Source organism: Barbus barbus (genome assembly GCF_936440315.1).
Source record: "Barbus barbus genome assembly, chromosome: 1".
In the NCBI taxonomy this organism is placed as follows: Eukaryota; Metazoa; Chordata; class Actinopteri; order Cypriniformes; family Cyprinidae; genus Barbus; species Barbus barbus.
This window is the reverse complement of record NC_136729.1, coordinates 13,456,586-13,484,584: the sequence shown is the minus strand read 5'-3', so window position 1 is coordinate 13,484,584 and position 27,999 is coordinate 13,456,586. Positions and strand designations below refer to the sequence as shown.

At 40.3% G+C, this 27,999-nt stretch overlaps 3 protein-coding genes across 4 annotated transcripts; 1 reads left to right on the top strand and 2 right to left on the bottom strand.

Annotated features, from left to right (window-relative positions):
* Nucleotides 1–176: 176 nt before the first annotated feature.
* Nucleotides 177–11,903, top strand: LOC306875840 (N(6)-adenosine-methyltransferase subunit METTL3-like). Of its 2 annotated transcripts, XR_013784773.1 has the most exons (12): nt 177–407; nt 767–954; nt 1,191–1,646; nt 1,731–1,906; nt 2,106–2,319; nt 7,174–7,361; nt 8,006–8,044; nt 8,147–8,255; nt 8,507–8,572; nt 8,671–8,783; nt 10,353–10,523; nt 11,834–11,903. XR_013784773.1 is itself a non-coding variant. In XM_079426584.1 (11 exons), exons 1-11 carry the CDS (start codon nt 305–307, stop codon nt 10,462–10,464), a joined length of 1,764 nt encoding a protein of 587 aa, XP_079282710.1. In that variant the 5' UTR covers nt 177–304; the 3' UTR covers nt 10,465–10,602. The 2 variants fall into 2 exon arrangements, 1 of the variants encoding a protein (XP_079282710.1); XM_079426584.1 differs by lacking the exon at nt 11,834–11,903 and having other exon boundaries at nt 10,353–10,602.
* LOC306875851 (uncharacterized protein C17orf114-like) lies at nt 10,714–12,580 on the bottom strand. Its single transcript, XM_079426600.1, has 2 exons — nt 12,491–12,580; nt 10,714–12,186 (listed from the first exon to the last, which is right to left on the bottom strand). The coding sequence occupies exons 1-2, from the start codon at nt 12,570–12,572 to the stop codon at nt 12,014–12,016; spliced, it is 255 nt and encodes an 84-aa protein (XP_079282726.1). The 5' UTR covers nt 12,573–12,580; the 3' UTR covers nt 10,714–12,013.
* Nucleotides 12,581–24,565: 11,985 nt separating this feature from the next.
* Nucleotides 24,566–27,288, bottom strand: LOC306875829 (transmembrane 4 L6 family member 5-like). The gene is made up of 5 exons (XM_079426575.1): nt 27,045–27,288; nt 25,807–25,887; nt 25,444–25,586; nt 25,124–25,313; nt 24,566–24,853 (listed from the first exon to the last, which is right to left on the bottom strand). Exons 1-5 carry the CDS (start codon nt 27,213–27,215, stop codon nt 24,836–24,838), a joined length of 603 nt encoding a protein of 200 aa, XP_079282701.1. The 5' UTR covers nt 27,216–27,288; the 3' UTR covers nt 24,566–24,835.
* Nucleotides 27,289–27,999: the final 711 nt, after the last annotated feature.

The window sequence follows — 27,999 nt, the reverse complement described above, 5'->3', positions numbered from 1 at the left end:
TTTATTCTTGGATGAAATATGTATTCTTGGATGAAATATGTATTCGTATATTATATAATTATAAATTAATCACAAAAAATGCAATACAATAAACTGCGTCTGTGTGTCTCAGAGCCAATTTGAAAGTGAGCATAGCAAAAATGGACGATTATTGCGTCGTGAGGGTCTTTTATTTTGAAATGCACGGTGTGTATTGAGTACATTCACTCAGCGCTGGATTGCTATAAGTGAACTGAACCTTATGAAATATCAGTTTAATTTGTCTGTTTTTTAAATTCATTGTTTGTTTAGTTTCATTCGAGCCATGTCAGACACATGGAGTCACATCCAGGCGCACAAAAAGCAGCTGGATTCCCTGCGAGAGAGGCTGCAGAGGAGAAGAAAAGACACAACTCAACTGGGCATCGGTGTGTTGATAAACTACATGCTGTGAGATCTGCAAAACTATTAACTGAAACATAAATAGCATTTGATTTATTTGTTAAAAAATACCACCTGGATATGTAATGAGAGTCGCCATTACAAACCCTGTTGCTCATACACTCAGCATTATTTGCTTGATATCAAATGCTGAATATAGAGACCCCACAGGATTCTGTCAGAAGTGTGGCATCATGATGCTGAAACTGTAACTTTAAATGCATGCCAAAGGAAGAATGCATCAGGTTTTTTTTTTTTTGGTTTTTTTCAATAGTGATATTAGTGGGTCTATGGTGCCAAATAATGCATGTGCATTTTTCCAAAAATTAGTTCTGGTTTTTAACAGAGATTGGAGGTGTTGAGGGGGGGTCCTCAAGGAGCGACAGCCCTGGACCGGCGCTACAGAGTCCTCCGCAAGTGGAAGTTGAGCAGCCTCCAGACCCGAAACTAGAGGAGAGGCTGCTGGGATACCTGTCTGAACTGAGTCTTTCTCTCCCGATTGATTCCCTAGCTATCACCAACCAGCTAAACACAGTAAGATCTGTGTGCACGCTTACTACCAGCCAAAAACCTGGACATGTACTCATTATTACTATTTCCTGCATTAGAGAAACAATAGTAAAGTTGTTAAAACTGTGAAGTATATAAGGTCAATGTGATTGACAAAAATTGTGTCACATTTATCTAAACTTATTGTGAATAGAAATATTCATATCTATGTTTTGTTTCTCTGTCCTTCTCACTCTCCCTCATTTGCAACTTTGGCTCAGTCTGAGTCTGCAGTTTCCCATGCCTGCATCCAAAGTCTCCTCCTCAAATTTTCTGCCCAAGAACTTATTGAAGTTCGTCAGCCGTCCATCACTGCCTCCTCATCCACTTCCTCCTCCACCCTTGTCACTTCAGTCGACCACACCAAACTATGGGCTATGATTGGCAGCACAGCCCAGCCACAGAGAACTGCCATTAAAAGAAAAGGAGATGACATCACCCATCAAAAAAGAGCCCCAGGCTCTTCCCCTTTGCTTCAAGCACCATCTTCACCTCCTAAAAAATCCTCTGCTTCACTGGGTCCTGCCTCGAACTCGCAGCTTACTGGATCCTCTGGGGTTGGAGGGGGTGGGCCTGAGAAAAAAGGGCGGAGCAACAAGGTGCAAGCATCTCATCTGGACATGGAGATTGAGAGTCTACTGAGCCAGCAGTCCACTAAGGAACAGCAAAGCAAAAAGGTATAATAATTAAGTAGCAAGTCAGTAAAAGCCTTGTGCATTTATGTATATGTGGAGTCTGATGTATGTATACTGGTGCCTCAGGTGAGCCAAGAGATCCTAGAGCTGTTAAACACCAGTTCGGCAAAGGAACAGTCGATTGTGGAGAAGTTTCGCTCACGAGGCAGAGCTCAAGTACAGGAGTTCTGTGATCATGGGACAAAAGAAGAGTGTGTGCAGTCGGGGGACACACCTCAGCCCTGCACCAAGTTGCACTTCAGGTCAGTTCACAAGCAAAAATGTAATTAAAATAAATAACCATATAAAATGTCTATAAATTAGAATAATAATAATCTATGAACTAACTACTAATAATAATCATCAGTAATCATTTTTTATTATTATTGATTGATATTATCTGAACATATTATAAACAAATAATTTTTCATTTGATGAATTGTTATAATTTAACTTTCTAAGGCGAATCATCAACAAACACACAGACGAGAACCTTGGTGACTGCTCCTTTCTGAATACTTGTTTCCACATGGACACTTGTAAATATGTGCACTATGAGATTGACAGTCCTCCTGAAGCAGAGGGTGACACATTGGGGCCCCAGGCAGGGGCCACTGAGCTTGGACTGCACTCCACTGTGGGAGACCGCAACGTTGACAAGTTGTTTCCTTCACAGGTAAAGTATTATAAGAATTGACCTGTTTCACAGCTTCTATTAAGGTATAATATACCTTAATAGATACCAAGATGGCGCCGAGCATGGCAGCCGTGTTGCGAGCTCCAAGAAAACTCTGCAGTTTTTCTTATGTTTCTTATGTTTTATTTGTTATTTTGTTGTTTCACGTGCTAGATGTTGTCAGTATAACTGTCTACGATAGACACACGCTTTTGAACATTGGTTCCTTCGTCGCGCAACGCAAACCGGACTTTGAGTTCCTGAACGCCGGCGCCTTGTTTACAGACACCGCATCAGAGCCCTTTGTCTGGGCTGCACGATCGCGACCGAGGAAACGCCGCCGGAAAAGGGGGAAGAGAGCCGGCGTCCTTGTCAGACTCAGACGCCGTCCCCTCCGACCTCCTCTCCCAACTATTTTGCTGGCTAACGTTCAGTCACTGGACAACAAACTCTGTGAACTGCGGGCACGCATCTCATACCAACGGGAAACAAGGGACTGCTGCATTATTTGCCTCACAGAAACCTGGATGTCTGCAGTGGTTCCAGACTCAGCCATCGAGCTTACGGGGTTCTCCGTGCACCGCTCGGACAGAACGAAAGAGCTCACAGGGAAAAGCAGAGGTGGGGGCGTCTGTTTATTTATCAACAACTCGTGGTGTGATGAACGGAACCTACACTCTATTAAATCCTCCTGCTCCCCTGATCTGGAATTTCATATGCTTCTGTGTCGACCATTCTGGCTACCGAGGGAATTTACAGCGATCATAATCACAGCTGTTTACATTCCCCCTCAAGCCAACACAGACCAGGCACTCAAGGAACTGTACGGGAATATAAGTGAGCAGGAAACCGCGTACCCAGACGCAGCGTTTATTGTTACGGGGGACTTCAACAAAGCCAACTTCAGAACAATAGCTCCAAAATACTTCCAACACATCACCATCAACACGCGTGGTGATCGTGTACTTGATCACTGCTACTCTCCATTCCGGGACGCCTACAAATCGCTCCCCCGCCCACCTTTCGGCAAATCGGACCACTCTTCCGTTCTGCTCCTGCCTGCTTATAGGCAGAAACTGAAACGAGAAGCACCCGCCCTCAGGACAATTCAATGCTGGTCGGACCAATCAGACGCTATACTACAGGACTGTTTTGATCACGTGGACTGGGACATGTTCCGGGCAGCGTCTGATGACGACATAGAGGCGTACTCAGATACTGTAACGTGTTTCATCAGGAAGTGTGTAGAGGATGTAGTACCGACAAAAACAATCCGCATCTACCCCAACCAAAAACCGTGGATTAACAGCGATGTTCGAGCAGCCTTGTCAGCGCGGACATCTGCCTTTAAATCCGGAAACTCTGACGATCACAAACAAGCCAGTTATGATCTCAGGAAATCAATCAAAGCTGCCAAACGACAATATAAAAACAAAGTTGAAGAACAATTCAAAACCAACAACGCAAGAAGCATGTGGCAGGGTATCAATAACATCACAGATTTCAGAGGGAATAAACCAGCTACTGTGAACATTGCTGCCTCTGTACCGGACGAACTTAATCAGTTTTATGCTCGTTTCGAGGCTCACAACACCGCCCACACAGAGCGCGCTCCCGCGGCTGTAGCGGAAGAGGCGAGCGCACTTTCCTTTTCTGTCGCAGATGTAACCCGATCCTTCCGACGGGTGAACATCCGCAAGGCTGTGGGTCCCGATGGCATCCCAGGCCGTGTGCTCCGAGCATGCGCATTCCAACTGGCCGGGGTTTTCACAGACATTTTTAACCTTTCCCTCTCTCTGTCTGTGGTTCCCGCATGCTTCAAAAAATCCACCATTGTGCCCATACCAAAGAAAAATAAAATCACATGCTTGAATGACTGGAGGCCCATTGCTCTGACACCCATCTTCAGCAAATGCTTTGAGAAACTCATCAGAGACTACATCTGCTCTGTGCTGCCTGACTCACTGGATCCCCTACAATTCGCATATCGCAGAAACCGTTCCACAGACGACGCTATTGCCTTCACCCTGCACACTGCTCTCTCCCACCTGGAAAATAAGAACACCTATGTGAGAATGCTGTTTGTGGACTACAGCTCAGCATTCAATACCATAGTGCCTGCCACACTGGTTGAGAAGCTCCAGACTCTGGGACTAAACGGATCTCTGTGCAGCTGGATCCTGGACTTCCTGACAGGCAGATGTCAGGTGGTCAGAATGGGCAACAACACTTCATCCCCGCTGACCCTCAACACTGGTGCTCCTCAGGGCTGCGTCCTCAGCCCACTCCTGTACTCCCTGTACACACACGACTGTACAGCAACACACAGCTCCAACGTCATCGTCAAATTTGCTGACGACACAACGGTGATAGGCCTGATCACTGACAACGATGAGACGGCCTACAGAGAGGAGGTGAGAACCCTGACTAAATGGTGTCAAGAGAACCACCTCTCACTCAACATCGACAAGACCAAGGAGCTGGTGGTGGATTTCAGGAGACAGAGCAGAGAACACACACCCATCACCATCGACATGACACCTGTGGAGCGAGTAAATAGCTTCAAATTCCTCGGTGTTCACATCACTGAGGATCTCACATGGTCCGCTCATACAGATGCAGTGCTGAAGAAGACACACCAACGCCTCTTCTTCCTGAGACGGCTGAGGAAGTTTGGAATGAGCCCCAGCATCCTCAGATCATTCTACACCTGCACTGTGGAGAGCATCCTGACAGGCTGCATCACCGCCTGGTTTGGAAACAGCACTGCTGGCAACCGCAAAGCTCTGCAAAGGGTCGTGCGAACTGCCCGTCACATTGTTGGAGGTGAGCTTCCCTCCCTCCAGGACATCTACACCAGGCGGTGTATAAAGAAAGCCCGGAGGATCATCAATGACTCCAGCCACCCGTCCCACAGACTGCTCTCTCTGCTGCCCTCAGGAAGACGTCTCCGCAGCATCCGATCCCGCACTAGCCGACTGAGGGATAGCTTTTTTCCTCAGGCTATCAGGCTAATGAACAGTAAAAACTAATACACCCTACAGCACACTCCCACTTTACAATATACCACGCACTGCACTTTAATTCCAATACAGTTCAAACTGGACTACCAGTACACCACTGCACTAATACAACAATCTTTTTGCCAGCACTGGATACCATCCAATGCACATCCATGACATTTGCACACCCGGTTTATATATAATCTGCTGCATCTTCGCATATTACTGTGTGTATATAACGTAGAATGTGTACTACATACTGTGTATAATGTGTATCGGTAACTGTATGTCTGTCTAATAGTACACTATGTGTACTGAGTATATGTATGTGTATATTACACATTGTCATCTGTATAAGTCTGTACGTATGTATGGTAATGTCTATATGTAAATTGTTTATATGTAAATTGTTTCTGCAGTGTCTGGAGCACGCTCTCAAGAATTTCACTCACGAAGGCACACGTGCTGTGGTGATGTGACAATAAAAGTGATTTGATTTGATTTGATATACAATAATTGACTTGAAGCTGAAATTCACTGAAACTACTATAATATAGGAATAGGCATGGTCTCTTGGGTAAGGTTGCACCTGTTCGTAAGTTCCTACTCCTACTGGAAATGTAAAGTCCACACTAGAGGCTTAGTAACTACTAGCTAGCATGAAACTCATGACTCGATACTTTATTTGAATGCACCATTCGTTCTTTAGGCAGAATGTAGCTAATAGTTTATAACTTATAAACTCTGGAAAGTTTTGCATAGTCACATAAGTCGTGGCCTAATGGTTAGAGAGTAATCCAAAGGTTGCGGGTTCGAGTCTCGGGCCGACAGGGATTGTAGGTGGGGGGAGTGAATGTCCAGCGCTCTTTCCACCCTCAATACCACGACTGAGGTGCCCTTGAGCAAGGCACCGAACCCCCAACTGCTCCCCGGGCGCCGCAGCATAAATGGCTGCCCACTGCTCCGGGTGTGTGTTCACCGTGTGTGTGTGTTCACGGTGTGTGTGTGTTCACTGCTGTGTGTGTGCACGTTGGATGGGTTAAATGCAGAACACGAATTCCGAGTATGGGTCACCATACTTGGCAGTATGTCACTTCACTTAATATGACGTGTACCCTCAGTGATCTAATAGCAGCCTTCAAATACTTGAGCAGAAGTTCTGTTGCAATGCTGTGAATTTCAGGGGTTTTTTGCTTCATGTAACTAATGCTTAAATACATTTTCATTGTAATACAATTCTGCTTACTCATCATGAGTAACATAATAGGTATTTTTAATTAACAAGGATCGATAAGAAATGACACATATTATGATTGATTTATTTCACTTGCACAACATGGACTGATGCCCACAGATACACTCTGAGTTTGTGTTGAAGAACCGCTAACAAAGTAATTAATTCAGATAATGTTCTCTCTCATTATAAGCAAGTGTAAATGTCATCATTATTCTCTGTCTAAAGAATTAAAGTCTGCCAGGTTAAACAAGAGCTTACTGATGTAATTACACCTGGTTGGATGCTTCCGTTAATATTCAGTGTATATGTAGAGTTACATTTGAACTAAGTTTAATGGTGCAACGCAAAAGTAGAAGTAGTGTGTAAGTTGGAAATTAGTCTTGTAACTATACATAAAAAAAGTTGTAATTTATGTACAGCTGGTGAAACTGGCACTAGATGTGTTTCTGTCCTTTAATTGCTTTCAGAGCAGTCTTCTTTCATTCTCACATTTGCTGTCACTGTTCTTGTATTTGTCTACATATTCAAAAACAAATTTTTATTAAAACTGTGATTGACATTTTTATTTTGAGACGTATAACAGATATATGCCCTCTGACCTTATCCCCTTCTCAGTGGATTTGCTGTGACATCCGTTATCTGGATGTGGCCATCCTGGGGAAGTTTGCAGTGGTGATGGCCGACCCGCCGTGGGACATTCACATGGAGCTTCCATATGGAACACTCACAGATGACGAGATGAGGAAACTCAACATTCCTATTCTGCAGGATGATGGTTTCCTCTTCCTCTGGGTGACAGGAAGGTAGGGGCTCTGGGGAACGACTGAACACAAAGCTTCTTAAGACCCTTTTATCTTAGTGTAATAAGATTTTGCATCACTTTTACCACACTGATGAATGTAAACCTAAATACAAAATAAAATCATCTGATAATAAAATCTGTGATTTTTAGATAGATAGAGCTTTCTCAGTAATGGGGCCGAGATTGTGGAATGAGTTGCCGTTACATATCAGGTCTGCTAAATCTCTGTCAACGTGTAAGAAACTTCTGAAAGCTTACTTTGGGGTGGCAGTTTATGGGAGTTAAACTATGTGATTGTCAGATTGTTTATATGTGTGTGAAGTTGTTTTGGTTGTTTGCTTTTATGTAAAGCACTGTGGGTAACCCCTGTGGTTCTTTTAGTAGTGCTATATAAATAAATAAACTAAACTGTGATTATATCATAAATGTTTTTGATATTCCAGAGTTACATTTTCCAAAAGCTTTTAACAACGCTGCAAAAATTGATTAAATCTGTGTCTGAGTACATTCTCCGTTATCATATGCATGCCGTAAGAAGAGGTTTCTATGAATAAAGGATCTGAAAAATTGAAAAGAGGTTATGTAATGCCGTCTTGGCAACAGTCCAAATGCAGATCAACAATAGTTCATTTTCTGTCTTCACAGAGCTATGGAGCTGGGCAGAGAGTGTCTAAGCTTATGGGGGTAGGTGATTTTACATGTGGAAAATGTAAAGTCATAGAAATCTCTTTAAATATAACTAAATCAGTAAACTTAATCTTTTTTTGTTTTCTGTCACTCAATTAGCTATGAGCGTGTAGATGAGATTATCTGGGTGAAGACTAACCAGCTTCAGAGAATCATTCGTACTGGAAGGACTGGACATTGGCTGAATCATGGCAAAGAGCATTGCTTGGTATGTGAGAATATACACTACTGTTGGGAAGTTTGGGGTCAGTTATGGTCCCCAAAGCTGCATCTATTGAATTTTCAGCAGCCATTACTCCGGTCTTCAGTGTTACACAATCCTTCATGCTAATAGGCTGATTTGGTGCTCAAGTAACATTTATTATTACATTTGAAAACAGCTTAATATTTTTGTGAATATACCTTATCCATTGTATATGTATGTTATCCCTTACTTCTCCTCTCTGTTTTTTTGTTCAGGTGGGAGTAAAAGGAAACCCACAAGGTTTTAACCGAGGACTTGATTGCGATGTTATAGTGGCAGAGGTCAGTCAAAACCATTATTATTGATAAAGCATTGATGAATTTAAAAACAGTGATGAGCAGTGCACTAAAATAACATCTGTCATCTGTCTACACAAAAGGTCCGCTCCACTAGTCATAAACCAGATGAAATCTATGGAATGATTGAGCGTTTGTCACCGGGTACACGGAAGATTGAATTGTTTGGGAGACCACACAATGTGCAACCTAACTGGTGAGTCAGACGTTCAGGAACGTTTTTGATTTCCAAATCAGTGCACTTTTAAAGGTCCCATGGCATGAAAATTTCACTTTCTGAGGTTTTTTAACATTAATATGAGCTCCCCTAGCCTGACTATGGTCCCCCAGTGGCTAGAAATGGTGATAGGTGTAAACCGAGTTCTGGGTATCCTGCTTCGCCTTTGAGAAAATGAAAGCTCAGATGGCCCGATCTGGAATCTTCCCCTTATGTCGTCATACGGGGAAATGTTACCTCCCCTTTCTCTGCCCATGAGAAAATGAGCTACAACCGTGCGAGGGCAGAGAGAGACATCATGGCTTGCAAACGAGCGAAGCATTGTTTTTTGGCACTTCAGATCTGTTCTACTCTATGAACTGTCACATACTGTAATACAACTGAATGCCCAATAAAGCTGTTCACATTTACATATTTTCTGTTGTCATACATAAAACAAGTATAATTAGTAAACACGACCCATTAATAACCCTGAATCACTCTCACTATACTCCTTAAATCCTGATTATCGCAACATCGTCTGATAAAATCAATATACATCTAACTTAGACTAGAAAGCGAGTATATGCAGTGGTTTTGGCTATATTACTGTTTTGCGTAATAAACTGCGCATATTAACAGACAAATTATGTTCATATTTAAAAGTCCAAACAGTCAGTAAGCGACAGGTGCTTGGAAACGCTGTTTTGTAAATGATTTATTGATGAGTCTGCTGCTTTAAGGCAAACTGAAATCGTTGCTTCTCTGCCGCTCGCTGCTCAGAACAGAAGCCGAGAGAGGAGACACTGCGCCGGGAGAGAGACCTGCGCTCCCGGGGCAGTACTGGAGACGTCTTCCAACTGAATGATAAGGTTTTTGTTTTGTTTTTTTAAAGTCGCTAGGTTTGTTAGTATGTACCCGTTATGGGGAAAAAAGCCGCCTAAAGGGTCTGAAAGTTACTAAATATTGTGCTAAAGTCGCGCTCGTGTGTGTGAGACGCGAAGGCTGATGGCAGCGGGCGGTGGATATTGTTGCGGTCCGCCCAGGTAAAGTCTATGTGTGGGAAACACTGACCGTATCCAGACACAATATTTTAAACTAACCATTCGGAGACGTCCTGCTGTAGCCGCTGAGTTGCAACTTCTTCATCCGGTGCTTCTCCATCCGCATCAGATTCTGGGTCAAACTGAAAAGCTATGTGTCTACGAGCCATTGCGATACATCCACTGTCAACATTAGCACATGGTACCGTGGCCGCAAGCTGCAGGCCACACCCACCCTCCACCTTGCCCCGCCTCTCTCCTCATCATTAGCATTTAAAGCTACAGACACAGAAATGGCTCGTCCTAAGGAAAGCTCATTGTGGGACTGGCTTGTAGTGGCTGAAATTCTGCACCAAGGCTGAATTTCGGGAACAAGACTTCAAATACAGTACTAGGGACCGCTTAGGCCTATATAAAAGCACCCAAAAAACAGCATGTCATGGGACTTTTAAGTAATCAGATGTGCTGTTCTCTTTATTGCTAACTTGGTTTTCTCCGATCTTTCGCACCCTGTTTTGTTTTCCAGGATAACTCTTGGTAATCAGTTGGACGGTATTCACCTTTTAGACCCTGAAGTAGTTGCACGTTTCAAGAAGCGCTACCCTGACGGAGTCATCTCCAAACCTAAAAATATGTGAGGACTGGGCTAGGGAGAGAATGTACAGCTATTGATTGAACTCTGCCACAGGATTCACAAGTAAAAGAACAAATTTCTTATACCACTTTGCTTTTTTTTTTTTTTTTTTTTTTTTTTTTAAATAAAAACACTGAACAACATTTTTGTCGTCTTTCTATTCAGAGTTCAGACTGATTAACGATTTCACAGGTAATTCTTTTAGACAACTTTTTTTTTTAATAGTATGAAAAAAGATACTTTTTTTATTTTTGAAAAACAGTTTTATTTTTTATTATTATTATTTTTACAATCATAAGTGAAAGCAGCTGAACGTGCCGTTTTAATCCTATTATGATTTAATTTGCTGTCTTTTTTACTTATTAATTTTTTTTCATATAAAATTGATTTTGATACAAAAATATCATCTCTTTTATATTGTGACTTCAGAGGTGTAACAGTGTATTGTGAATTCTGTTCTTTAACTGGGTTAGAGTGTAAAAATCCACTTTTAACATTAAAAAAACACTTATGTTAATACATGTGCACAAAACAAAGTGAAGAAGTCCAGATATACATCATTAGCATGTAAAACCTGTTTTTTTCCAAACATGTCGTAACAGAAGCAACGAGTGGATCATGACAAACATCTCCATTCTTTTGACTGGTTTTATACATGCAATAAGAAGAAAACCTTACAAAGATTTAGAAACTGGGCCATCTTCATATTAATATATTAGTTGGTAAAATTTAACTTGCATAAAGTCCATGAAACAACCATGTTTTTTTTTTTAAATTCTAAAAACACTCCTCAAGCAAAATGAGTTTATGGTCAGGGCATATTTTAAAAAAGCCCTTAAATCTATACATAATAAAAATGAAATTAAAGTTAGAGCTGTGTTGTGGACATTATGTTAATGGACCTTTATGCAGCTACAGGGCAGAGAAAATGGCACTTACACAGAAAGCAAAATAAGCTTCTTTCTGTTAATGTGAAAGAAAAAAATACATTCCGTTGCTTTCACAGAACTCACTGAATTTATGATCAGCAAGGCAAAGCGTGGTTGATTTTACTAGGTAGACTGCTATTCATCAAAAATTCTACTGAACAAATTTATATCTGGCTCAAAAAACCCAATTGCATTAAGATGACAGTGTCTCAGATAAAACCAGCATCCAGTTGAGATAATGTAGATGCATGTATAGCAGAGGCTGTGAAGGGCAAATGTTACATGGCTAGAAAAAAGCACTTACTGGTTATCATGTAAACATAATTCTTAAGAATGTTTCAAAATATCCCTTTCACCAAATTATACTCAGCTGTACCATTTTGCACTCATTGCTGTTCTGAAATTCAGACACTTATCTTGACATTGTTATTACAATGCATACAGGTGACGCTCATGAGTGTCCATGGGCATCCAAGGAGGGGTAAACTTCCACGCTGCTGGTTCCTAATGGTTCATTCTCCAGTTCCCTGCAAAAACTCTCCAATAAGAGACTTAAACTGGACTGGGGCTGTAAATCTGAAGTTTACTTTCAAGAATTCTCCAGAGACCGCCTGCAGAACAAAGTTAGTATGTGGCGTCCACTGCATTGATGTTGCTATCCATCTGGTGTCTCAGTGAGAGCCGAGCTTTGTGGGAAAAATAGGCCTGTGGGCATCTCAGACTGCTGCCGCTGTCCCCTTCACTGCCCCAGGAGGTAGTGGAACACAGCCGAGGTTTCACCTCTTCACTTGCTACTGCTGAATAAGCAGAAAAGAAAATAATACATCTCACGTCATAACAATATATAATTGTCACACCTCATAAAAATATAATAAACACTATTTAAAAATATAATGTTAATGCACTTAGAAAACATATAAGCTATATGCCATTTCTTTTTAAAAGATATACATTATTAGAGATTAAGTATACCATGTCACAGAGGACACAGTTTTCACTTCTTGAAATTTTCATGTCAACTATCAATTTATCATTTGGCCAGATTATCAATTACCTTTAGCTTTATCTGAAAAAGTTCTAAAGTCTGAGAGCATTACTTACCCGTCTCTGGAGGGCACTGTCTTTTGGACCTCTCCTTGCAGCGTCTGTAGAAAGGAAAGCACTGCAGCATTTTTACACCCATATCAACAGAGGGAGCTAAAGACAAGAGAAACACCTGTTAGACAAGCTGACTCTGGCCAGACAATCAGCAACGCTAAATAACATTTCTAAACTAGCAAAGTGTCTTGTTATTTGCCCTTCTGGTGCTTCTGTGGTTATTAATGTAAAACCACTGTTATTTGTTCTGATTATTAGTTAGGCTATCTAAAAATTCTCCCTGTAACCGTGGCTTTTATGTACTGTAGCCTACTGTATAATCTCATTACAGCCTTGTGTATGCAAACCTCTGCTCTTCAATCTACCCATACAGTGGGTAGACTGAACAGAGTCATCCGATCTAATAAATCCGTGGTTGGGTATTACACGCCAGGTCAAGTTCCCTGATAGAGACTGGCAGTTTTGCCATGTTGGTGGTGTTGGGAGTTCGACTGGCAGTTTGTGAATAACTTTTGATAGCTGCTAAGCGTATTATTCATAATTCGTTTATAAACTCGTGTTTGAAGTGATTCATGCCCTGCAGTTGCTGAGTATGTGGGTTACAGAGTAGTTTGTATGACTCGGTTAATTTTCATCAGAAACCTATAGCCAAAGACAAATACAAACATGTCCTCTTAAGAGCTTTTTATGACAAAGTGGTCTGTGCTTCTCTTATCACCTTTTCCCAGGTTTTACTGGCCTTTGGTTTGTAGTATACAGGGTTAATGGTTAATTTTTAATGACTTGGCATTTACACTCTTCTGATGTGCTCTGAATCCAATCTGCCCCAGAAACCAATGCTATACCTTAGTGGCCAACCTGCATATTTATTCTTGGGTTAAATTGTGCACATAAAATAATAATACATGCTGAATAGGATCATAAACTACAAGCTTGTGCAATAGGCCATGAGATCATAGTTGTCAGGCTTGAAATGCAAGTCATAACATTTAAAAAAAAAAAAAAAAACAATCAGGGCATGTTTTCCATGTCACTCTCACACATTAACACACAACACAAAAAAGTGTTAGTAAAACTGTTACAGAACCATGTCACCACACGCCACTGTCGTTCACTGTTATACATAACACTCTGTTCATCCCCTCCCTTTTATTTCTATGAACTATAAATCAGGAGTTCTCTCATGCTATTGTTCAGCTTCATTGACTTGCCTGAGGACAAAACGTGCAAAATTCAGAATATTTTAAAAGCTAAAAACAATACTGCTGATGTTTGAGTATGGCCAAACATTTAAAAATATGTCTTGTGTTGGAATAGCTTGTTGTGGAAAAATGAATATTTTCGAACAACATCCCTTTGTTACGGTTCTGTTTCTGTTCAGTTTGGTTTTGCCCATATTTGGTTCTTCCTGTTTTAGTTCCTGACCTAGTTTTGTTAATTAATGATCTTCCCCACCTGTGTTAGATTAATTATCTTGTTTCCTTGTTTGCCCGATCCCCTTATAAGTCTTGAGTTTTCCATTAGTCCTCTGTCCGTTCTTAAAGTTAGTTAAATGTCTAAAGTGTGTTGATGCCATTAAATAAAGAATACTCCTTTCGTTTATCCCTTCGTCGAGCGCCTTCATTTACTACAACCACCAGACGCATAACAGAAGAACAGACACTTACTGTAAGATGGAGATCACGGATCGCATCATTGCCCTGGCCGGCCGAGATCTACCGCTGGACGAGTTTGCGAGGGAGTTCAGCGGACTCGCTGTTTGGACGGGGCTTGACGACGCGACGCTGAACTCCTTGTTCTGGATTGGGGCGAATTACCATCGCCCCGTAGACCTCCCAGACACCACCGGACTCAGCTGGAGGGAGGGCATCCTCCGGTGTCTGGAGAGTGTCCAGCCCCGATCCAGAACCAACCCGCCGTCCGGGGCGATGATGTATCCGCCCGCGGCGAAGATGAAACGGCCGAACACAGCGATGAGTGTTCCGCCCGCGGCGAAGAGGATACCGCTGCAAGGGGCGATGAACGTTGCACCGTCCGTGGCGAAGATGGCTCCGCCGCCTACTACGGCTCACCCCCAGCCGCCGAGGGTAGAAGTTCAGGTGCCGGTAGGCGTGCTAATAGTATATGAGGGAATGTCATTCCCTCCAGTGCCTGCTCCTCGCCAGTGCCCTCAAGTGTCCGCACCTGCAAGAGCGCCCCATTGAATCCGCGCTGCAAGAGCGCCCTCAAGTGTCCGCGCTGCAAGAGCGCCCTCAAGTGTCCACGCTACAAGAGCGCCCTCCTGTGTCTCCGCTGGTCCCGTCAAGCTCTCCTTCGTCTCCGCTGGTTCCATCCAGCTCCGCGCCTCCTGTGCGCCCTCAAATGTCTGCGCTACAAGTGCGCCCCCAAGAGTCCGCTCCTCCAGAGCGCTCTCCAGTGTCCGCTCCTCCAGAGCGCTCTCCAGTGTCCGCTCCTCCAGAGCGCCCCCAAGAGACCGCTCCTCCAGAGTGCCCAACAGTGTCCGCTCCTCCAGAGCTCCCTCCAGTGTCCGCTCCTCCTGAGCGTCCCACAGAGCCTGCTCCTCCAGAGTGCCCCCTAGAGCCCGCTCCTCCAGAGCGTCCCCAAGTGTCCGCTCCTACTGAGTGCTCTACAGAGCCTGCTCCTCCAATGTGGCTCCTAGAGGGGAAAGTTCCCAAAAACATTTTGGGGGGGGGCTATGTTCCCCTGGCCTGCCTGGCCAGGCCTAGGACCAAGGCCACAAGGTCTCCTGATCCGCCATGGCTCCCCGAGTCTCCAGTCCTGCCATGGCCTTCCAAGTCTCCAGTCCCGCCATGGTCTCCCGAGTCTCCAGTCCCGCCATGGTCTCCCGAGTCTCCAGTCCCGCCATGGTCTCCCTGAGTCTCCTGATCCGCCATGGCCTCCCGAGTCTCCAGTCCCGCCATGGCTCCCCGAGTCTCCTGATCCGCCATGGCGCCCCGAGTCTCCAGTCCCGCCATGGCTCCCCGTGTCTCCTGATCCGCCATGGCGCCCAGAGTCTCCAGTCCCGCCATGGCTCCCCGGGTCTCCTGACCCGTCATGGCCTCCCGAGTCTCCAGTCCCGCCATGGCTCCCTGAGTCTCCTGATCCGCCCTGGAGGCTTCCCGAGTCTCCTCCTTGTCCTGGCCCTGTTCTAGCCTCCAGGGTGCCCGCCCCCCCGTTACGGTTCTGTTTCTGTTCAGTTTGGTTTTGCCCATATTTGGTTCTTCCTGTTTTAGTTCCTGACCTAGTTTTGTTAATTAATGATCTTCCCCACCTGTGTTAGATTAATTATCTTGTTTCCTTGTTTGCCCGATCCCCTTATAAGTCTTGAGTTTTCCATTAGTCCTCTGTCCGTTCTTAAGTTAGTTAAATGTGTTGATGCCATTAAATAAAGAATACTCCTTTCGTTTATCCCTTCGTCGAGCGCCTTCATTTACTACAACCACCAGACGCATAACACCGTTCAGATCTGCTTACAAACATATCAGCATGAGCATTTGTTTTGCTCTTTGATTTGAGTTTTAGCTTTATGTTCATTTGTAGATTTATGTCTTCAGATCTTGATTAATTAAAGAGTCGAAATGATAAGAAGGAACTGCTTGGTTTAACTCAGTTTGTTTCATTTCAAGTTTTCAGTCTTCTGCAAATGTCTTCGTTTCATTATAGGCATGAAGTGTCACCACTTGAGATTGCAGATAAAAATGATTTATATTTGGTAAATGATGTAAAAATGATCTCATCGTAGCCTTCAATACTGCCTCAGATGGTTTGCATCAGTCATTGCATCAAACCATGAAACTCTGAGCTTTTTTGGAGAACATTATGTCCAAAATATTTTCCAATACTGACGCTGAAAAGCAAAGGCAAATGTTTTTCTTATTAACTTTCCCTTGGTTCTAGTAAATGCACACACACACACACATCACTTCTTCTGCCAATCATATGCTACACATTTATCCATAACCATTCCTCTCGCTTCTTTCCTCCTCTCAATCATTTTCATAACTCAAACCAAACATAATTTTTACTGAAACACTCATCAGGGGAATTTAGATTCCATTCTTATGTGTTCGGTTTGTGGCGAAAAGCGTTAGAAAAAAGACTCAAACCAGTTTGGGAAAAAAGTGGATGAGGAGGCAAAAAGAACAGAGAAAATGTTGCAGTTTCTTTCCTCATGGTTTAATTTTTGGCAAGGTTCTTGCCTAGAGACCCAGAAATTATGTAAGAAATATACGATTTGGAGCTAAGTTGTTTACTAGTGATCTAGACATGCACTTATAAATGTACTACAAGCAAGATCTTGTAGACACAAACATATACACACACACACACAGAAAATCCTTATAGGGTAAGTAATCTAGACTTGTGACCTAACATGATGACCTGCTCCATGTCATTTACCAAACACTGTGAGATGTGTTTGTGTATCAGTATGCCTGTGTTTTGTCTCTAATAGGCTAAGTACACTCTGCTACTTAAAACAGCAATCTAAGTAATCTATAGTTACGACACTTCATTCCACTTTACCTCCTACATCCCCAGCCTCTTTTCTGAGAATAAGACACTGGCTATGCACACATTCAATTACACACCCTCAGAACAAACCAGGGCTGCCAGTTTAATTTCTCACTGATTTAGAGCACCACTGCATTTTTCCTGTAACTGCAGAATTGTGAATTGCAGCAATGCATAGGCTGCATGCCTTTCCAATCATTTCAACCACACTGCCTTTTCTCAACAAGCTTGTGTAGCTATTCAGTAATGTCTTCAGCATAGTTGAAGGAGATGAGGATAACCTGTGAATTCCCTCTTCAAAGCAATGCTGTAGGTCTAATTTCAAATCTAAAACTGTGAGCTGTATCTGTATCCAAATCATTAATAATACCTCTTTTTAGTTTCATTCTCTGTATAATTATGTGTCAATAATTATAAGGGGCTGATGGCCCTTTTTGGCGTCCATTAAATAAAAATAGACTTTTGACGCTTGCATGTGATTTAGTTCTTGCAGGAAGTTCATACATTTGAGTGTTGATGCTTTAAAAAGGTGTTAGAATCTAAAAGTGAGTTTTATGATTTTAGTTCTCGCTTGCTGCTCCCCACTACTGCCTGGCTGCCTGCTCGCACGCGCGCTCTCCCATTGAGCCTCGCTATGTGTGTATGTGCAGTACGTGACGCTCGGGCACGCTGTGGTGTGACTGGGAAAAAGGGGGACGGCAAATGCATATTATTTATGAAAGGATGTATATAAGATCTCTTGTGATTCCATATGCAGGCAGCGAGGTTATTCGTGGTCCAGACGCATCATTCGCAGAAAAGTACGTTACATAAAATCTCGGTGCAAGAGATCAGCCAGAGTTCAGAAGAAAAGTAAATCTCAGAGATAGCAGAGAAAACAGAGATAGCCTACCTGAGCAGCTGAGCTTAACAGCACATTCATTGCTGTTGAACAGTGTGCCAAATGATGAATGAAAACCTATAAGGCTACAGGCTATTTGTTAATAGAGAATACGTGAAATGATTTATTGGTTTAATAATGCATTTAACCCTCAGGGAGTTCACGGTGTTACGCGATACAATTAATCTTTCATATGTAGGCTTACAAACCGTGTTAAAACGTTTCATGCATAGTGAGATGATATTTTTGTGTCTGACTATATTTATCCTGTAAATCGTAAAATATATGATAGAATAAGGTCACTTTAATTTTAATCTAAATTTGACAAATAAACATAGCCTACATTGCTGCAGTGTTCACTAAACAAACAAACAATGCTTCACAGATTAGGCTACCTAAGAAAAAATCATCATTCATTGTAAATTACAGTTGATTCATATTTTGTAAACACAATTTTAAAAATTTTACTGTAAATGTATTGTCCTGTTGGAAGCATACTGTATGCTACAGCCTAGCTATGGCAATTTATACACAAAAGCAGTTTTATAGTAAAATTGCGATTATTGTATGTTAAGCATATATTTTCACTAACATCTTAACAGGTTTTCTTGTTAAAATTACAAACTATTTTAACAACGTATAGCCTATTTTCTTACCTGTTGCAACTTTGACATGAATATCGTTAGACACTCTCACTTTGACACACCTCCAGATTGTTTAACAACTTTATACGACTTTACAAATTTAGTATTTACCTTGCGTATTTGTATAATTCAGTGTGTACAGTTTTATACATGATAGTAAATAGTCTAATCAATTGACTCACCGTTTGTTCTTTTGAAACGCACTTATAATGGCACTGTCACGCAAAGAATTCTTCAGATTCCAAGTGATAGTTGAAATGTTCTCCAATTCACTGACAGTTAATTGGCGATGATCGAACCCGTTCAGCTATGACAACATGGAAAGCTTCAGGTCTGAGCACACTGAACGTTCAGCTTTAAATAGCTTATCTGAGCAGCACGCTCTCCTCCTCTTTCTCCTCCTCCTCCTCCTCCTCCTCCTCTTTCACTCAGTAGCTTACTAGTGTGCTGTCTCCAGTACAGCATGAGAAAAACATTCTCACTACTCTGGACCAATTCATTAAACTATCTACAATTTACACACGTGCAAGGTCTTGAGGTTCTCTTTTCCATATCGCAATATGTCATATAGCCTATAACTTGAAATAAGTTTGTCTCCTGGTTATGGCATGTTGCTACTGGTAAATAATTTTTATTGTATCAATACAACATGCATGATTAATTTAGTTAGTGGACATTTAAAAGCATGATTGGAAAACTCAAATGAAAGAGAGCAATCAATGAGATGGGATTATATATATATTTTTTATCTTTTGTGCTGCATATAAGATTAAGGACAATTAACATTTTAGCATTCATGCATAGTACTGGAAGCCATTGAGAAAATGTTAACCTCAACTTGTTTTTTTTTTCCTGTTTCATGCTGTACTTTAAATTGTGTCCACAAGACCATTTATGTTTTAGATTTATCATCATTGTTAAAGTGTTTAGAAGTTTTATTATTATTATTATTATTATTTTACATAATCAAAGTTTTATAGTGTGTAATTATTAAATATATTCTTAGATCACAACTCTTGGCCATTTCAGTTTTGCTTAATATAACTGCAGTTTTGCAGTTTCCACAAGTCTCCATGGCTCCATCTTAAATTCAGAGCAACATTGGACACTCCTTCATAGGCTGAATTTGAATAGCATGGCCACTTCTCAAGAGTAAAATATATATATATATAAAAAAAAGCTATCTTTACACTTTCAAGAGACATATATACCAGCATAGACCAGGAAATGTGTATTTGCACCCTTATTCATTTCTATTTTCTAGCTGACAGTCTGTTTTGTTTTTTGTTTTTTTCAGTGGAAATTTACAGCAGGAAATTCCAAAGGAGAATTAGATTAGAATTCTGAACAGCAAGCCTGCTGCACAATCTGGGTTGAAGGCCAAGGCCCCCCATTGCTGGTAATTCGTATTGTGTGACTTAGTACCAATAGCATTAACCCATTTGCCACTGATCAGAGAGCAGTCTGCCCTATGTTTTAATTGCTTCCATTTGAAGGCTGATTCAGGAACAGTGTTAAAAGGATAAATCAACTCTGAGATTTTCTTTGAATCCTCATCAAATGGGACAGCAGGAAATTGTTTTATGAGTTGTGGTGGGATTTTTAGTTAGTTGCGATCCCTTTCATTCTCTGAACCCAAATTCCATTTATGTACAACTTTAGACTAAAAGAAAAAAGAATGAAGCCAAATTAATGCTCCAAGTTTCATTTTAATCTCTTTCTCTCCTCGTTTTACCAGTTTCTCCTGTTTAGCTCCTCCCTGCTCTTTTTTCTAATTTTGACATCTACAGGAAGAAAGTAGGTGAAGAAGAAATTTGCAGTCCTGAACTGGAGCATTTTCAGTGAGTGACACACATAAGCAAATAGTGTCTGAAAGATTTTCCTAAGTAGAATCACTCCACATTATATATATATATATATTTTTTTTTTTTAATAACAAAGAACGCAGAACCAGAAGACAACTGATCTCAACTGATCTGCATAAAAAATGCTTCTTGCTAGCTTTGCAGTAAGAGAAAATGAAACTTGGTTCTGTTCCATTTATGACTCTCTTCTTCCATGCTTTTAGAGCTAAATTGATTTTTGAACCTTTTTGTTAAACAGCAAGGAGCATCCTAAACCCTCTGTTAAAAACCTGTTCCCCCATGTAAGGAAAAGAATGAACATTTGTCAAGAGCATGAAATGGGATCTGATACCTCATATACAGTAGACTGAATGTTTGACCGCAAGCTGTTTAATGAAATGGTGTTGTTGAGGTCAGATATCACAGGATAAGAATAGCAACAGTTCAAACTTATCACAGAAGTGAGATGACAAAATTAAGGTTTAGTTGTGCATTATACATAGCGGGCATACAAAGAAGAGCCCATGTTTATACAAACAGATTATGGATCACGGCTTTTAGTTTTCCACTGACAAGCTAATGTAGACCTAGCTATCTGTATACTATTGATACATTCCATTTGTTTTGCTTCACCTGATGAGCATTGTCTCTAAATCAAATCATTTTAAAAAGATAGTTTGTCACTTGCGTAATACTTCACATAATAAGAGAGCACAATATTTAATCAGTGATAGTGTGATGGACAGAGATTTTTTGTTGTTTTTGTAAAATCCAATCACATGGATTTTCCATAATGTTTCTCCCACTATTGCTGGTGATTTAGCCAAATCCAATCAACTCTCTCCCGCTTTGTGTGGCACTGTAAGAAGGGAATTACCCATGATCAATACCATCACACCATATTATCTATATTAAGTGTTTATTATAGGAAAGACTTATACTGATTTACAAATTACTTTAAAAATTTGAGATAAATAAGCTAAAGAAAAAATGTGTTGGAGGAACAAACTGTGCTTTAAAGCACAAGCATTCAACAAAAGTGTTTGGTAGTGCAATAGTTTAAACAGAATGAAAAAAATCCTCTGCAGAAACCCAAAAAGAAATGACACCCCTGACGGTTTCTATTTGAGTTGGCATATGTGTTAACTCTCAGAGGAAGATGAGTGATTTAATGAGTATTTACTCTCTTAAGCACACTAAAGCTGCAGAGCTTACTTGCATGCTGTTGTTTGGTATCAGTGCACAGAATATCTGCCCTAGTCTGTTTTCCCACCCCGTTGTCACCAAAAATACCCCCTCCCCGAAATTGCAACCCCCACCTCCCTAATTTTGTCCCTGTCAACAATCCTTCTCCCCTCCACCCACACTGTTCACTGGGGTGTGTGTGAGCTCACAACAAGGCAGCGTCAAATTCCTACATTCACATAACCAATAACGCCTATGATGTTACTTGTTGATTTTAGAGATAATGAATCATGCAGAGAAAGACATGCAGTGACATGAAACTGTTGATTCTTCAGGATTGCAATCCAAGTGTGTGTATGTATGTTACATTCTTAAAAACATACAAAGACAAATCCTCTTTAATTTCATCAGGATTTATCGAGTTAGTTTTAAAAATAAGATTTTAACGCTTGTGCGACCTTATGGACATTTTTGTCCATTTTAGTTTTGTTTTTTTTGTTCATTTTGCCTGTGTTAATGCTAACTGCATACATTTTGGCTCAGGTGTGTATTTTTATTGAAATTTTAATATTCCACCCTTATTTCCTTTAATAAATCTATTTTACACTAGGTACACAAAATTGTTACACTCAGGACCTCTTGGACAAAAATGTCCCCATTGAAACCCATTAAAACTGCTATTTTTAATCGCAGTGCCGTTTAACTGTAAAATTATGCAATTTTTGTTAATAGGCTTTCATTCTGTTGGCAAGGCATCAAAATTAATTTTTTTACTATTTTTTACCAGATGGTGCCATTTTTTCAGGTTTGGTCTATAAAGGGTCTATAAAGCAAATACTCGCTTTATTCCTGTTTTCTGCTTCTGCATATTATAGAGCCAATTGGATAAATAATGCAGCTATAATTGTGTAGGTGTGATAGATGTCAGAGTGTGGTTTGTATGTGTGTCATAAAAAAAATTGTGTGTGTGAATGTGTGTTCTTGTAAAAATTGAGAGAGAGAAACTCTACTGCAAATCACAAATCCAAGCACTGTATGCAGCAGCAGAGTTTTGCTGGCATCTAATGGGGAAAATTTGGTACTCCGTCCAAACAAAATTTTACTGAAAGCTAATTTTTTGAGATATCAACCTCAAATTTGGAACACAACTTGTTTAGATTTATGGCTTTGATTTTCTAGCAGGTTTAGAGTTCAACATGTTTCATATATAAAATATTCATAAAATAACATAAAATATTCTTCATAAATCATTTTCATAAACTTAAACCTGCATAACTTTTTTCACTTCAACAATAATCTGCCATGGGTCTTCTTTAAAATGAGACCACACTTAAGTGCTCCCAAGCTTCCAATTTTTATGACCGTTTTTTTGACATGGACATTTTTGTCCACTATGGACCTAAGTGTAACTTTTTTTTTATTGATGCACAAGGGTTAAAGAACGTTTAAACAGAATGTTGTTTGAAATTAATAAATTCCATAACATTCGTTCACATGCTCCATCCAGTCTGATCCAGCACTTTTCTGGTCTGTTTCCTTCTGCTATTGTCTGGAGCCATTGTGGAAGTTGATGAGTGTTTTGTGCTTGTTCTCTGTGTCTAAATGGTGGATGGCCATCAAATTAGTCTGGCCAGATAGGCTTTAGTACAACCGCCTCTCAGTTTGTTTGTTTTTTTTTCTTTCTTGAACCCTTGTGTTGACCTGAAAATCCTTTACCTAATTTAGTGTTCCAAAAATTATATTATTTAATTGTTACACCCTGATTGAGCAAAGTCAGTAAGTTTTATTCCAATGCAATAACATTAGCTAGAGAAAAAATAAAATCCTCTCCAGGTCAAAATGACCAGAACATTAGGGTTAATTATATAGAATTCAAATAAAATATTTATACATTTATGTCATTATAATTATGTCATGCAATTAAGTGTATGTGCACATGTGTGATCTCAATAAGAACAGAACATCCTTTTCTGGAACACTCTGGTCTGGTTTGAACCAGGTCTATACATTAAGCTGACGTAGTATGTACTAGGACATGCTGTTGCCTCTCTCCCCTTGTGGCTGAGACATATATGGCATGTTTACAATGATCAGTTTGCTTGGTCTGGGCAATCTGTAAACTTGTTTTGAGATTCTGCAGACTTTATCCAAGCATGAGCTTCAAATAGGCGTTTGTGTGCAGGATTAGCAATTAGAGTGGAGGGCTGCTGTGGTAACGATTATAGCAGCGAGCTTATAGCAATAGACATTATTGAGAACTTTAAAGGAATCTGATGCTCTTTCTAAAAATGCCCCTTATTCGAGCAGCAATGGGTGTGCTGAAATGAGGCGTTCCCAAAGGTGAATCAGTACAACAAAATCTACCCCTAACCCTACCCCCACACCCTGACAGACAGCTTTGTCGACCAATCATTAAGACCTTTCTCCACGCCCCTACCTTTTGGCACGCCCTAACCTTTCGCCACGCCCATTGCTCAAGCCTGCAGTTATCCCTACTTGTCCCTACTTGCCTTATTCACTCCCTGGTTTCAATGTTTGAATGTTTTCACAGCTGCAGGTCTGGCTTTCACCACCAGGGGGTTTGACTTACTGTTTTCCTTTGCGTGCTGCAAGATCCGGTTTGTTCCGGTGTCAGAGTTACAATGGTGAAAGCAGTCAGTAGTGAAAAGAGTGAATGACACAGGTGTCGGAATGGAGGGAGGAAAGAAAAAAGGAACGTGGTGGTTTTTATCAGACTATTCAGAAAGCAAAGTTTCAGAGTCTCGCTGCACTAAACTAGAAAATAGAAACGCAAAGACACACACACACACACACAAAAGAAAGAAAAAATAGAAAAAAATTGATGCCTCCTGCCAAGAACACCAGAAAAAGAAAACTCTCAGAGTATTTCTGTAACCTGCAGCGGAAATATCATTCTCATGCAATCTGATGCCAACTCTAAAAATAGACATTACTCAAGTTAATCATTCATGCCACAAAAGTACATTTTATGGCTCACGAGAGACAAAATATGTCAGCAAATTATGTTTATTGTGAAAGAAGGTTGTATTGGACAATTTCTATCATAAAACCAAGGTCACCAAAACTGATATTTGGTTATAATTTACTGCTGCAGTAGCACTAACACATAATAAAGTTAAAATAAAGTTACATATAACATCACTTTTTAGTGATGGCTTGGACTGCAAGTTGTTAGTGTTGTGTGAAAGCTCTTATCCTGTAGTGAGGACTCCAGATTTAATCATGGTTGATTTGTTTTTGTTGTTGTTTTTCTCCACAGATCTCACAGACCTCCCTCATCCTGTTGTACAAAGAAGAAAGATCATTCCCAATATATGAAAAGGCCATCTCATTATTATTTGGTGCTGAGAGGTTTGAATGTTTACACAGTTTGGATTTGTTTGTCTATGGTAACTGGTTATAATACAGAGTCTATTGTCCATGCTGCCAATAGTAGAAAGCAAAAAGTGAATCTCTTTTACATGCCAATCTGTCAGATGTAGCTTTTGTTCAAGAAATTAAACTCACAACTGTTTCAGTGTCAATGTAAATGTTGTTATGTAAACTTTACCGATTTTTTTTTCCTGCAGTCTCCACAAAGGCAGCCTACACATCCATTCACAACCTGAATGACACAGAGAATCATCTGGATCAGAGACAGACCCAAAAGTATGGAGAACAGCACGATGTGCCAGAGAACCACATTCTCTGGAAAGACGCATGTGGACCATGTACTCTTATCCCCCAGGTAACTGCTGTTCCTGTTACAGCAAAATAAAAACAGGAGAGAAGGAGCTTTAGTTGAAGTGCAGGATAAGACATCATCTAGTGGCCATACAAAGAACTGCAATTTCCCTTGCTATTTCATTGCATTCATTTCATTTTTCTTACCCTGGCTTATCCTCAAAGGGATATTCCCATATACCACTCTCAACTTGGCATAGTGGCCCAACAGCAAGTGCTGCAATGGCAACACAGGCACAGTAGGCCGACCCAACAACGCCAAATACAGAGGAGAAAACAGAATTCAGCATCTGAACAAAACAAAAGGAACATGAATAATTAAACAATCAAAATATGTTATATATAGACTGTATATAATTTATCTGTACAATATATTTGTGTATATGCAAAAGAGAATGTTATTTTTGTCGGCTTCACTAGTGAGCTTCTTGTTTTGAATAATAGCAATTTTAAATTTTTTGGTTAAATAGTTAAATTGTTTTGTTGTTTTTCTGTGTCAGGTTTACTCACACGACAACGGTTTCCACAACAACCTGCCCCGCAACAGCCTTTGCCCCCGGCTCTGATGGCTGAGCAGCTTGGACACATCATCTGATGAATAAAAGTGAGTGCAAATTAACTTATCATCAACTGTGATCTCAACGAGTTATGGGTTGCTGTAAAGCAGGTTAAATAATGTTTGTGTAAATTACTTAATCTATGATAAACTCTTGAAAATAATGAAGATTATTTATTGGCATCTATGATTCCATGAAGAACTTTTAACATTCTTTATTGTGTAAAAATGCTCTTCAGATTATTAAAATGTTCTAGAAAATGTGTTCTTTAAACGACTGTTCTCTGAATGATTCTTTGGGAATGCTAAAATTGTTCTTCTGACATCACTGTGAAAAATCACTTTTTGGAACCTTTATTTTTAAGAGTGATTGTTTTTTTCCAAATGCACTAAATTACACAACTCAATCTACGTTTACTGTGATATGTGTACTTGCACATAGCATGTTAGTCTGTACATGCAATTATCGCTTGATGTAAACATGAGCCACCTTACATAACTTTACTCAGGATTAATCCATCCTGACCATATCCGGGATGTTCCATATACTCTTCAAAAAAGAAAAAAGGTACAATTGTTGTCACTGGGGTGGTATCTTTTCAAAAGGTACAAATATGTACCATTAAGGTACTAAAAGGTACTTATATGCATCCTTCAGGGGTAAATAAAGTACAAACATGTATCTTTCGAAAAGGGTACCGCCCTGGTGACAGATTTTGTACCTTTTTTTTTCCATGTGCTGAGCGGAAAAAAACACTTACACTGTTTCTTATCACTGTATTTGCTCACTGCTGATATTTTTGTTCCTCAAATCTAAAGTTCCTTTATTCTTAATAAGGCTTTTTGATACACAAAGCCTTGTAACAGTGTGTTTGAAGTATCTGATGTTCTACCTAAAACATCAGACCAAAAAAAATATAAATTCTATTGCACATTCTCAGAAAATAAAAAATCAGTCAATAGGATGGTACCCTTTCAAAAGGTACACATTTGAACCTTATTTACCCCTACAGGGTGCATATAAGGTACATATTAATACCTAAAGTGTAAATATTAGTACCACCCCAGTGACAACTTTCGTGAGTGCATCTCAAAATAACAAGACAGCCAGATTTGTTTTCTTAGGAAACAACCAAGTTCAGACAAATACCACATTAATGATGAGATCAGTTTAACAGACTGAATTACTCACAATTAGTCCTCCACCAAGAACACCACCCATAAGCCAGACTTGAAGGGAAATCTGGCCAGTTTCCAACTGTTCTCCATTAGGGAAGAATAAAAGTATATTGGCTATTATACACAAAAAAGCAGAGGGCAGAAGAATTAGCCCCACTAAACGTGCACACTTCCCAGTACACATTGCGATGGATCTGTATAAAAAATAAAGAGGAGAAATTCTCAAAGGCTGTGTTCTTCTCAGTGTAGCACAGGCTCTGACTGATAGCACAGAATGCCCTTTGAGACTTGACAATATTTACAGTGCTTTTATCAGTGCCATTTATGGTGGTTAACGTAACAGTAGGCAGTGGATGAAGTTTCTGCTTTGGATAATTACTGTGAAACGTATATGCGTGTATTGTGGCTGGTTGATCAGTGTAAGGTGTGTGGGGACAATAGTTACAGTAAAGCCATATAATGAATCCTGACAGAACAACAAGGCCTGTTTTACAGCCCGTTTTATAATATCTTGTGTTAAAAATGGCAACTATATGTTTTTTTAAAGGTTAATGATACTTCTGCATTGTCATTTCTTTTTAGATCTTCTTCGCTCAGTACCATTCACTAAAACACTTATAAATTAATTGACTGTTTTTTGAAATAACATTTTTATAGGCTAGATGTTCTTTTACCCTTATAAAAGGTTGTAAACCGTGAAAAAAAAAGAAGCTTGAAAGGACCATGACAATTAAGCCAAATAACGTATTCTTTTCAGTAAAGTTGCATGGAATATAACAGAAGCACTGTTACACTCAGGCGTTTATAGCAATGTTTTTAATGCCTAAAACACAGTGGTTTGGGTTAAAGACAACTGTTGAAGGGACATCTTGACATAAAATAAATAAATATGTACATCAAAAGTAGTGATAAAGAAGTATATTTTTCTTTGTAATAGGGTAGAACATTAAAACTTGTTTACATTTCCA

What these genes read in the sequence shown, in the direction of transcription:
- LOC306875840 (XM_079426584.1), top strand. Translation starts at nt 305, where the DNA reads ATGTCAGACACATGGAGTCACATCCAGGCGCACAAAAAGCAGCTGGAT. An exon ending in TGCACCAAGTTGCACTTCAG is followed by an intron (nt 1,907 to 2,105) that starts GTCAGTTCACAA and finishes TAACTTTCTAAG; the next exon opens with GCGAATCATCAACAAACACA. An exon ending in GCGATGTTATAGTGGCAGAG is followed by an intron (nt 8,573 to 8,670) that starts GTCAGTCAAAAC and finishes TCTACACAAAAG; the next exon opens with GTCCGCTCCACTAGTCATAA.
- LOC306875851 (XM_079426600.1), bottom strand. Translation starts at nt 12,572, where the DNA reads ATGGGTGTAAAAATGCTGCAGTGCTTTCCTTTCTACAGACGCTGCAAG. An exon ending in ACAGTGCCCTCCAGAGACGG is followed by an intron (nt 12,187 to 12,490) that starts GTAAGTAATGCT and finishes CTGCTTATTCAG; the next exon opens with CAGTAGCAAGTGAAGAGGTG.
- LOC306875829 (XM_079426575.1), bottom strand. Translation starts at nt 27,215, where the DNA reads ATGTGTACTGGGAAGTGTGCACGTTTAGTGGGGCTAATTCTTCTGCCC. An exon ending in TTCTTGGTGGAGGACTAATT is followed by an intron (nt 25,888 to 27,044) that starts GTGAGTAATTCA and finishes TTTATTCATCAG; the next exon opens with ATGATGTGTCCAAGCTGCTC. An exon ending in CCCTTTGAGGATAAGCCAGG is followed by an intron (nt 25,314 to 25,443) that starts GTAAGAAAAATG and finishes TTGCTGTAACAG; the next exon opens with GAACAGCAGTTACCTGGGGG.